Genomic DNA, 13,047 nt, shown 5'->3' on the forward strand with positions numbered 1-13,047 from the left:
GTAAGTAAGGAGTAAACTTTCTTGCATGTTTAAAACACATTTGTGCTACTGTGTTACATTCTGTCAGATGTTGAAGAGTTGAGTGAGGCCGCAGCTGTGACGTTGAGCCCTTCGGCTGGTGATCAGGTGCCTGCTCTGCTTCAGAGAGCCAGACAGGCTGAAGACAGAGCTCAGAGAGCTGAGGAAGCCTTGGCCCGGGCCATGGAGGATCTGCACAAACTCAAGTCAGTATAACACCAACCTCACTCTTCATATGCTCAAGGTCACTATTCATTTTTTTCAGCTCTTTTTCTCAAAGTTTAAGCAAGTTGTTGAATAATATTTATGTTACTCTAGTCACTTTTGTTTAATTACTCATCTTTAGTGTGATTGCTTATGCAATAATTATTTCTTCTTAATGAAACAGGTTGTTGTATATCGAACATGCCCTACCTGTTTGTTGACACTGAACTGGACTGTACTATTGATTCTGGAGAGAACTTCTGAAAGTGCTGTCTCTGCTATTCTATTGTAATCCTTAATACACCGATATTTAAAGGAATTTACATTTGGAACAGGAAGGAATAAAGGGTTAAAGGGATAGTTAACCTAAAAATGCAAATTCTGCCATCAGTATATAAAACACAAAAGGAACAAACTATTTAGAAAAAAAACGTCTAAGCATGTTTTTTTGGTCCATACAGTGACAGTCAATGGGGTCCAAAAACTCTCGGTTATGCTGCTTGATATTGCAAACTTATTTGCTATCATATTATTTTATTAACACAATCATAAACTCACTGGTTTGTAGCACAAATTATTTGACCATTTACTGCATTGTGTTTTTCTTCCAGTTATTTTCTATAACGGCTAATGAATCGGTCATGCCCACACAATCACAGAAAACGTCATGACATGAGTCAGATGGCGCAATCTTTAACCCTTTTAACTAACGCACGAATTTCTATGTAAGGAAAGTTAAGTGAACTTTTCCATTAAATGTTTTTTCGTCTGCATTAAAAAAGGAGAACTGGAATAGGTTTAATGCCTAAAAGTTACAGAAGTTCATTGCATTTCTATCGTAATTTAAAAGTACTTTTGAATGGATCAGATAAGAATCAGATCCCACTGTATAATCAGAAATTCTGAAAATAATAAACACGATCCTTCAGAAATCATTACAATATACTAATTTGGTGCTCAGTTATAATTAATTATTATCGATAGAAACATTTTAATAATGGTTCTTATTGTTATCAATGTTGAAAACTGTTTTTGCTTCCAAACATTTTTTGTGGAAATATTTTTTTCAGGATTCTTTGATGAATAGAAAAGAACGGCATTTATTTGAAATCTTTTGTAACATTATAAATGTCTTTATTGTCACTTTTGATTAATTTAATGCATTCTTGCTGAGTAAAAGTGTTAATTATTTCTTATAATTATTTTAAAAAACATACTTTTCCCAAACTTATGAATGGCAGTGTTATGATTTCCACAAAAATATGTATGTGTATATATATATATATATATATATATATATATATATATATATATATATATATAATTATTTTTTTTTATTTATTTTTTTTGTATCACAAAATGCATTAAAAGAACATTACTGCACACATTTGTTGTTTTTTGCATGCTTAGCTATCTATCAAACATTTCCTGCTTCAAGTGAAAGGTCTTATAAAGAAGCTTGAAAACCAGTTCAAAATAAAACGGCTAATGAACATAATCATACATAACATAATTCAGTTTTGTACTTATCATTAACAAAAAAAAATCTGTTCAGTTTACACCTTCTTTCATGTTGGGGCCAGATTATCATTTTTAAACTGAGCTGAACAAGCAGTTGAGATAATGGCACAGTCTGCAAGCATTTTTTTAAAGTAAGAAAGTGAAGTTATCTTCAGAGCAATGCAACTCCAACATATGTGTAATGTATAAGTGGGTCCAGCAGGGCGCAGCATAGAGTTCAGTTTCAAAGACACTCACTGAAGTGAATAGAGGTGCAAAAAAAGAGGCGGGGCAATAGAAGTTAGAGATGGGGTAAAATTCCACTGCAGTGGTTAAGATTTTGACTGAGCACTCACATGCACATGCACGTGTGCTGGTGGACTGACCAGGCCTTCCTCTGTCTTAATATATATGTGTGTGTGTGTTGTTTGCATTGCCCCAGATTGTTGGCACAAGGTCTAGTGCTGAACGCAGACACAAGTCGTGGCCCTTCATGCTCGGGGGCCATTGCTGAGTTGAGAGAAGATGAAGATGAGGCCTACTTTAGCTCTTATGGGCATTACAGCATCCATGAGGAGATGCTAAAGGTAGGTCTGTCCCCATCTAACATATATCTGTGGCCTTATTCGCTACCGGCGTGAGTAGAAGGTCATAGGCAACTCGTACTTTGTGAAAACTCCTTGCAAACAGATGCAGCAGTTCGCCCTATGCAGCAGATTTTTGTTACTCTCCGTTATTTATTTTCCCACATTGCAATTTTTAAGATTTATGATTAAGATTTCATTGTTTGAGTGCTCTAACTGCAGTAAGGGAGGTTCAAGTGAGGAGCGTTTGGATCATCAACTCTCATACTGCAGTACGTCCTGGAGAGGGCCAGTGATTGGTGCCTCCTCCAACTTGCATTTAGCGGCGATTTGCGTCAGAGTTGAAACCCTGCAGAGGAGAGGCGAGCTGTATGGTGCAACGCAAGCACTGACGCCTTTTACTGTCCACCGTTAAATGATGCCATTTACCGTCATGAGTCAGATGGCGCAATCTTTAACCCTTTTAACTAACGCACGACTTTCTATGTAAGGAAAGTTAAGTGAACTTTTCCATTAAATGTTTTTGCGTCTCTGCATTAGAAAGGAGAACTGGAATAGGTTTAATGCCTAAAAGGTACAGAAGTTCATTGCATTTCTATCGTAATTTAAAAGCACTTTTGAATGGATCAGATAAGAATCAGATCCCACTGTACAATCAGAAATTCTGAAAATAATAAACACGATCCTTCAGAAATCATTACAATATACTAATTTGGTGCTCAGTTATAATCAATTATTATCGATAGAAACATTGTAATAATGGTTCTTATTTTTATCAATGTTGAACAGTTTTTGCTTCCAAACGTTTTTTTGTGGAAATATTTTTTTCAGGATTCTTTGATGAATAGAAAAGAACAGCATTTATTTGAAATCTTTTGTAACACTATAAATGTCTTTATTGTCACTTTTGATTAATTTAATGCATCCTTGCAGAATAAAAGTGTTAATTATTTCTTATAATTATTTAAAAAAACATACTTTTCCCAAACTTATGAATGGCTGTGTGTCATGATTTCCACAAGAATATATATTAAAAAATAAATAAAATTTTTTTTTTTTTTTGAAGGATCATGTGACACTGAAGACTGGAGTAATGATGCTGAAAATCCAGCATTCAAAATATATTAAAATAGAAAACAATTATTTAAATCGTAGTTATTTTTCACAATATTGTTGTTTTTTCTATGTATATATTTTTTTCAAATAAATGAGCATAAGATACTTTTTATCGTAATTATTCCAAAACGTTTGACTGGTAGTGTAAATGAAAAATGTCCAGAATAACATTTTTATTAGATTTTTTTCTTCTTCGAATGTTCCACATTTTGAAACATCTATTAACATTTCTTCAAGGAAGAGCAGAATGTTTAATCATGCAAAAAAGGCCCTCATTTTTTTTGTTTTCTTTTACTAAAGTTTCTTTTACTTAAACTGATATGAATGTAACCGCTCTCATCTGGATTGTAAATAGCTTCCGGCATCATGTATGTTCTGGGTGGTACTTAGTCTGACTGGCAGGTTAATTAGCCATTTCTGGCTGAAATTCTGCTGGCAAAGCAAGAAGTGTCAGGGTCAGTTTCATTTAATTTCATTTTTCATCTCCACTCCCAACAACAGCGACCTCCTCCCTGCCAGAAAAAATCATTAGCAGTCACACATCCTTTGAATTGCTTTCTAATTCAATCTTGACTCTGTTAAAAATGAGATTTATATTTCATGCTGCTTAACAATTGTTAATTTGATTTCTAACGTGCTTTTTGACTGTCAGCCTTAACTGTGGGTATGGCGTTAAAATTAAATTTTTGCTCTGAATGATTGGATCGTGTTCAGCGATTTCTCTCTCGTTGGGATGGCTGCGCTCTGTCTTCCTAATGGAAAGTATAATGGTGACACTGTGTCATTACTTTGGACTTTAGTTGTCTCGTTTTTCGACAGGACAAGGTGCGCACTGAGAGCTATCGAGACTTCATGTACCGCAACATGGACGTCTTCAAGGACAAGGTGAGAATGGGGTTCTAGAAGCCCAGCCATGCTGGCATTTTTAAGTGTTGTAGACAAAGCTTTGACGGAGTAACGATTGCAATGACAGGGCTGATTTAAAAACCCCTTGCATTATTCCAAGCAGCAGTATTTTTTTAAGGAGGGTTCTTATGTGTCAACTGCAGAGGGCTGATAACAGGATAATGGTGGTTCAACACACACACATACACAATATACACCACAGCTCATATACAAACCATTAATTCTGCGCTGACATTGGCTTGATCAGCTGTAGCCGGCCGCAGTTGAACATGGATACCGAGGTGATGCGCTGAGCTGGAAAGAAAAGGGTGTGGGGGTAGGCGACGAGGCGCTTATCTCGGCCATCGTGCTCCAGCCAGTGGACTTTGGCAAATAAGGGTTAGACCCTGTCAGCATGATAAATGCCTCGAGTGCCATTATTAAACATCTGCACACTCAAGATGGCACCGACAAGCTGGCATAGCGTGGAAAGGTTACGCCATGCTCCTTTAACCCGCAGGTTGTGCTTGACGTAGGATGTGGTACGGGAATCCTCTCCATGTTTGCCGCCAAAGCGGGAGCCAGGAAGGTCATTGCTGTCGACCAATCAGAGATCATTTACCAAGCCATGGACATTGTAAGGTGAGTCAACATTGGACTGAAGCAATGGACAGTGTCTTGGGTGTATGAGAGGCCCTCTTGGGTTAAGTGTACTTGTTTTTAGTAAAAACAAGGTACAGAATTGCTCCATCTTGGGTGTTTCCTGAACATCTCCTCTGTCAATGTAAAGTCCTTTCATGGCTTCCAAAGTGTATTACACTTTATGTTGATGCTGTCCCCAAGGTATTTTTCCAACTGTTCTTCTTTCCATCCTATGCAGTTCTCCAAAAACTATCCAGCTTCATCTCTATTCTGACACATATGTTTCGCCAGTGTTTACTGGGCTCAATGATAAGCGTTTTCTTTTTTTTCTAGCCCCACCACAATTTAAGTTTTGCGTGTGTTTGAAATATTTAGCTTTTATTAAATGTTTCGTTTTCTTTCCAACATTTTCTTTAAAAGTATTGATTTGTATTAATGTGAAACTGGAAAATTGTGGCTTAATGCAATTATTGTTTTTTTTTTCTTTTCTTTTTTTTGCTGGTCCAGTAATTCCAGTAATTGGCACTTACACATATACATGTACACACATATACACACGTATACGCGCACACACACACACCACACACACACATTTTTTAAAGAAGTTATTATGTAAGTCTCTTATGCTAACCAAGGCTGCATTTATTTGATCAAGAATACAGAAAAAACTGTATTTTAAACAATTTAAAGAAAATGGTTTTCTGTTTTATAGGGTACATAACATACACAGTTTCTACAAGTCTCATGTTAAGTATCTATAGAGTAGTATCGCATCCATCATATCTATGAAGAATCTTTAGTTTTATCAGATTTATAGAAGACAGATATGCTGTAACGATTCTTTCCAAAAACAGCCGAACTCGTCGTGCAGTGGGCGGAGCTACAGATTCACGAGCACACACACACAATACATCATGGCATTATCCTTATTACTATACATTCGTGTTGTCTGCATTATATGCACTTACACGCTGATTTCCAACAAAACACAGACATTTGATACAGTTTCATTCACCGCCTGCGGTTTCGACTCATGACCGGGAACAAACACACACACTTGCAGAACTACGTTGCTGCTCCAGAAAAACAAACTGTATCCACTGTTTCCTTAACGCTGGGTCATTTGGTTATCTTTCCATCACAACCAAAAACACACTTCTTTAGTGACATTGTTGATTTGTGATCTAAAAACGAAATGACAACTCTGCCGACGGCTTCTGTAAACCGAACGAAGCTCGCTGGTGGACCTGCTCTTGCTCTGGTTGATGTGCACATACGCGCACATCCTGGAGAAGTGACCATACAAGGAATTCTGCCCTTTATGACACCATAAAGGGCCATATTCGGAAAATCGTTCCGAAACTTCGAATCCTGAAGAAGTGTATTTGGCACAGAAATACCAACATTCATCCAACTCGTTCTTTGAAATTTTGACCATGTTTAGCACGACAATCAAACTCTTTAACAGTGTAAATAATTCAGAATGCATGAAATAGCATTAGAGACCCCCCCCCCCCCCAATATACTTTAAAATATAATTTATTTCTGTGATTCAAAGTGGGATCTTCAGTCTTCAGTGTCACATGATCCTTCAGAAATCATTCTAATATGATGATTTGATACTCCGTTATTATCAATGCTGGAAACAGTTGTGCTGCTTAATATTTTTTGGAACCTGTGATACTTTTTCAGGATTCATTGATGAACAAAAAGTAAAAAAAAAAACAGCATTTCTTAAAAATAGAGATCTTTTCTAACAATATAAATAATGTTAATAATTATTTTTATCACTTTAACACATCCTTGCTGAATACAAGTATTAATTTATTTCAAAAAAAGAAAGAAAATGCTTTAAATGCTATTCATCAAATAATCCTTATTAAAAAAATATTAAGCCTGTTTCCAACATTGAAAATAAATCAGCATATAATAATGATTTCTGAGGGATCATGTGACACTAAAGACTGGAGTAATGGCTGATGAAAATTCAGCTTTGCATCATAGAAATAAATGGTATTTTAAAGTATATTAAAATAGAAAACACTTATTTTAAATTGTAATAAGATTTTACAATCTTAATTTTTTCGATCAAATAAATGCATGCATGATATCCACTTTTCCTGGAAAACTATGGCATACTATGCAATTACTGATTGTTTTTTAGTCTTCTAAACATTCTTAATGATGTTTTCAGGACTACCACAAGTCAATTTTACACTTTTGATCTATGTTAGCCAGCTAGATAACATTAAATTGGTGACAACAATGTGGAATACATCATAGAAAACCAAAGAAAAGTCATAATAATGGTTGTACATGGTCAATTAATCTAAAATGTTCAGTGATGACGCAGTAAAGGGGAAGTGAGAGTTCTGTCAACTGGCCCGAGAAACACTCTCGCACCGAACCTGTGCCAGCTGGCTTTATCACCCTGCAATTTCGTCCCCAAACTAGTCCTCTTTTTTATTTGTCTCAGTGGTTGACTTCAGTGTATTTGCAGGCTGCAGTCACGTTCCTAAAGGCTTGTCATTTACCTCTACCCATTCGACTTCCAATCTCCCCTACTTCCATCCCGGCTTGTTGTCTCACACGCACGCTAAACATACAAATGGACTCCAGCCTGCCCTTCCTGATTCCTTTTACGACCTATCTGCCCATTAAAATTACCTCATGTATCACCTCCGAGGGCACTTTCATTTCATCCTGGAGCAGGAATATAGTTTTATTTGTTAGAGTTTAGATGTGTTCACCACATGTGGTGTCTCTGGGAGATTTTTTTGATTATGGTTATTGTTATTATGTAAGTCTGAGTCGTCGAAGCAGGCAGGAGGATGAAAGGAAAATGAAGTTTAATTTTACAGCTCGCTGGGCCGCTGTTGGGCCAAGTGTGTGTGGGTTTTACTGAGGTGATGTTTCTGGTAGCCATGATGCTTTATGAAGCTTTATAGAGATGAGAATAACCGATCTCAATTTATTCTTTAATTAAATGCTAAATATATACAAGAAAGCAGTATTAAAGGAGGCAAGAAGAAATGCATGTACAATGGAGTTTCCACCATAGACTTCCATTGTAAGTATTATATATATTTACTTTTAAAACGTTAAAGTGACAAAAAATAAGGGGAAGTTGCAGTTTTTCATGAAAGAGCCAAGAATATTAGTACAGAAGAGTAATTGCAGAAAAGTGTTTATTTTTTTATTTATGGAAACACAATTTAGTTTTATTAATATTTATGTATCAATATATCCGTTAGTTTTCATACTAATTTTTGTTTAATTTTTTGGTAATTTCATTGTAATTTGTCATTTTTATTAGTTTTTTTTAAATATAGCTATTTAGCAATATTTTAAAAAAAAAATCAATACATTTACGAGAATACATTTAACACATTTTTGTTTCAGTTTTAGTTTGTTTATTTATTTATTTCTAGTTAATAACTGCTTCAACTTCAACCTATTTTAGTTTATTGCCAAGGCAATACGTTTTTCAACTAATATTTATATATATTTTTTCAGCTTTATTTAAATTAACAGAAATGTTTTTAACAGTTTTAGTTTTAGGGGGTGTTTATACAACACTACTTTCAACTAAAAACTGAAAACTTTTTATGTGTTATGGCCGTTCATTTACACAAAAACATTTTGCATTTGCATTTTGAGCACCTGAAACGGGTTTCAAAGTGCACGTTTTTGAAAAAGATACCATTATAGTCTCCATGTAAACCGTGAATTTGTGAAAACGTTGATGCGCATGGGTATTACATGCATGGGCGTAAACAAAAAATATCTGAAGAGCAATTTTTGAAGGGGACACAAATAAGGATATTTGTGGCATTTTTTCAGAACAATTATCTTATGGTCGTTTTTCGTTTCTCTGTCATTTTATCTGGCCAACAACACAAATCAATAGTTGTTTAAATACGAGTTATCTTAGGTTCACTACACTTGTGTATGATAATTATTAAATTATCTTGCTTCTTCCTCATGGCATTGAGCAAAACCCCACATAGGGTAGTCAGATCTACAAAATGTGCCTAATATCAGTTCATAGGCTTATCGCTGTGTTAGTTGTAGTGGACTAATAAACAAGCTACCAAACAATAATAAATAAAATATCGCAAATACATAGGTATCATAATTTTTTGTCATTACTAATTGTTTAATAACTCTGCATTGTCTGTATTAAAGAGAAATAAAATCACCTCATCCGATGTTTTGTGAATAAAATAGCCTTGACAAACTACTTACTGGAGTTCAACAACTACAGGCACGTAGTGTTTCTTTACAAAGTGACATTGCCAACAACTGGCCTGTAGTCATTTTCGTGAATCTTTGTGAACTGGGATAATTTTGAAAGCGTTGTCGTACACGATTATTGGAGTTTTACACAAAAATACTATATCGGTCTTTCTACTAAAAACAAACCTCTCGTTCAATTCAATTGCTTGTTTCTTTGTAATTATTTGTCATATTTGCTAGAAATCTAACAAAAATTTGAGTGAAAATAATTAGTAAATTCTACGTCTTGTACTTAATGATAAATAAAGTCTCGTATGACAAACAAGATGTAATAAGTATTAAAAATTCCACAGTCTTTATTGAAGAATGATGGACAAAATGCTGATTGACAAAAACTATTTAGTTTCTTGAGAGACGTATGATAATGTATGTTAGTCTGTAATCTAAAAGTCATTCTTAATGAAGACTCATTTAGAATCAAATCAAATGAGAACTTGTATTATGTGAAATGTTGCCCTGGCTTTTTGTTCCATAAGTGTTATTAAAGGTTTAGGAGCGTTTACTGCCAAAATCCATATAATCCCCACTTGATCTCTATAATTTAGATACTTATTCCCTAGATTACACCATTTAATACCAATCATGTTGGCGATTTGGTGGATAATCCAGTCTGTCATCATCAACATCTTAAATCCAATCATTAGTCCCAGAGGATCAATATTCTTTGATCATATTCCCTAAACCAAGTACCATCCCTGTGGAGGGAAGTATTAGAGTGTCCCAAATCCCCCCTCCTCCTCATCCTCCCCACCCCCCACAGCCCCCCCACCAATAGCTGACATTGTCCTCTAAATTAACCCAGTAATGAGATTAGCGTTTCCTTGCTCACGACAGTCCGATGAAGGAGGGGCGGATAGAGGGAGCGCTACAATGGGATTCTGGAAGAGTGCGATAGCGCGAAGGTGCAGAGATAAGGATCGCTTGGGCAGAAATGCGCTCTGCAGTCTTGAGTAATGACTCTGTCCCTAGTAACATTAGCTGTCATGATAATGGAGTATTTAGAGAGATTGATGCTCAGGGTTACCGGTCAAAAAGGGAGCGATCATTTAAATAGGTGGCGAGTGGGGGGGGGGGGGGGGTGGCTTTCACGCACGTTTACATGCATATACACAAACACTCAGGTGAACCGTAGTTCGCTGACCCTTAGTGCAAAAGGTCATGGGAGGAGGTGCTGTCAAATTGGGTCTGTTAGTGTTGCTGTCCCGGTGAGTCCGCTGTGATGTGTGTAATTTGGAATAATTAGCAGCTGTCTTTAAGGAGACTGACTCCCGGCCAAATTAGTGTAATTAACATCCATTGTCTCAGATCAGGTGCTCAAAACTCGCATACTTTTTATAATTAAAGTTTCATTTTGGTTTCAGTTAATTTAGTTAAATGAAATGAAATCAAAACCCAAATACGGAAATCTACTATTGCTGTTTCAAATTTTATTTCCATTCTTGCTGTTTTCTAGATCAAATAAACTTGAAGACACCATTACATTGATCAAGGGCAGAATAGAGGAGATTGACCTTCCTGTGGAAAAAGTGGACATAATCATTTCAGAGTGGATGGTGAGTGGATGTTTTTGTGCTTTTAATATATAAATATGCTTTTCAGAGAGAGGAAAAAATACATTAAACAGTTTTTTTTTGCAATGAAACTGCTCAATGAAGCAAAATGGCTAACTTTGCCTATAAAGCTCTGCATTTGCAGCAGTTATCGTTGGTTTTGACTCAGAATTAGACCTAAAGGAAGTGGATGTGTCAGCATCCTTTTTTTCTGCCCAGTCATTTCCCTTTTCAAAACCTGCTCAGGTGTTGGAAAATGAAAAAGCTGAGATGATGTATTGTTTATTGATGCATAATAAATTGCAGGCGTAATCCATAATGGCATAACTTCCATGCTCATTTTAGAATCCAAATGTCACTCCTCATTTATTTAAACATGACTGAGGATGAATGTGAGAAGCGAACGTTTGAGACACACATGATAATGAGGGTTTTTATTTATCTTGGCTATTATAAAGGGCAAGTAGAATTGTGTTGAATTGTGTTGAATTTTTTGTGTTTGTTTTTTATTTGTTTTTATTAATATTTCTCCACCTATGTGAACAACCTCATTAGCATTTTATTTTTATAAGGGGTAAATAAATGCAATGTATCATGTAAAAAATTATTTTATTGGAAAATTAAACATTTAATCAAACTTTGATAATTGCCTTAATCTTTTAAACGGCTGAGAAGATGATCAAACTACATTTGATAAAATATCCAGTCAAGTTAATTATATATATTACATCAGCATAGTCAGATTGGATGACTACTGGCACTCATCTCAAGATCATTTAACAGTTCATCTATTGCCAAAAGCAATAGTCAACAGTGCAAAACTGTCAGAATCAGAATCAAAATGAATATCATAAAAAACGTCTGTCAAAACCAACATGTTGAACAATGTTCACTAACCTGGCTAAGTTTTTCAGTTGGTATTGGTGTTAATTCTCTTTGAACTTTGACATCAGTTCCCTGATGATTACGATTCAATTTCAGCGCGTGAAGAACACATTTATACTCGCGTACGTTATGCATTATGCATGTTATCGTCTCTGACAGACAGCATGTTGAACTTCTCAGGCCGCCATTTTCTCCCTTTTTTGGAAATGCGTGCACTCGCTGGACCTCTGCTTTTCGTAAATACCACCGTGTATTGTGCTTGTTATTTTTTTGACAGACATTGATGTTGTGATTATTTAAATGATGTGGATTTGGAAAACCGATGGATCGTAAGGTAATAATTATTTATTTCTTAGCCGGCAAGTATTCAGTTAAGTGAATGATGCCCATGAGTGTGTTATGTCAATGTTTTTAGTTTAAATATTCCAACCTATATTCCAAATATTCCAAAATATCCAAGTTTTTGACGGATGTGATAACGTGCGTAAGCGGTGAACTTTCTTAGAATTTTGGGTAATTATAAAATCGAGACTTTTTTTTTATCATTACTTTATTAGCCTAATTGGGTGGGCAGAAAGCTATGCCATAATCAGAAATAACACACATATATATATATATATATATATATATATATATATATATATATATATATATATATATATATATATATATATATATATATATATATATATATATATATATATATATATATATATATATATATTAGTCTAAAAATGCGTGTTTAGAGACGCCAGTCATGAGCTGCTCACGTGAATACTGCGCATTGCTTAACTAGCCTATTTCTTTTCGTTTTTAATTGTTTCGTTTAAAAGTGGACATTTCAAGCTTTTTATACACATATTTCTCATGTCTGTGAGGCAAGTAGCCTGCTGAGTTTCGATTTATTTATGAGACTGGCTCCAGTTCATGTGAAATGCAAGTGATCGCTCCCGCGCCTCCATGTCACAATTATAGTCTGCTATAGTCTATTTGCTTTTTATTTATTAAACTAAGGCAATTGGGTGAAGAAGCCTTGATTAAAATTAAGATACAATTTATACAAAACGAAATTCACTTTAAAGAAAGGCTTTCTACAAAAACAAAACTTAATATTAAACAAAATATAATAACCATCTAAATAATTTCTGATCCACTCGCATCTTTGCACTTTTCATAATCAGATGAAATTTAAAAATAACATTGATATTTAAACATAAATATGAAACCAAATACATTGTTTAATGGCTACAACAAGTATGGTAGGCTACAGGACAGATAAATGTCATGTCTGAGCGGGATTTGAGCGAACGTCGTTTTACCGGTGAGGGTTTGTGAGTCGAGCGCGCCTGCATAGAGTGGATTAT

At 35.2% G+C, this 13,047-nt stretch overlaps 1 protein-coding gene across 2 annotated transcripts in view; it reads left to right on the forward strand.

Moving 5' to 3' along the window:
- prmt3 (protein arginine methyltransferase 3) overlaps positions 1-13,047 on the forward strand; it is a 79,098-nt gene that overhangs the window by 3,662 nt on the left and 62,389 nt on the right. For both annotated transcript variants that reach the window (XM_079839105.1, XM_079839106.1), the window contains exons 6-10: positions 68-224; positions 2,165-2,309; positions 4,242-4,307; positions 4,828-4,949; positions 10,702-10,801. In XM_079839105.1, the coding sequence (XP_079695231.1) occupies positions 68-224; positions 2,165-2,309; positions 4,242-4,307; positions 4,828-4,949; positions 10,702-10,801 (590 nt within the window). The remainder of the gene's footprint in view (positions 1-67; positions 225-2,164; positions 2,310-4,241; positions 4,308-4,827; positions 4,950-10,701; positions 10,802-13,047) is intronic.

This window comes from Gobio gobio, assembly GCF_949357685.1.
Source record: "Gobio gobio genome assembly, chromosome: 2".
Lineage (NCBI taxonomy): Eukaryota > Metazoa > Chordata > Actinopteri > Cypriniformes > Gobionidae > Gobio > Gobio gobio.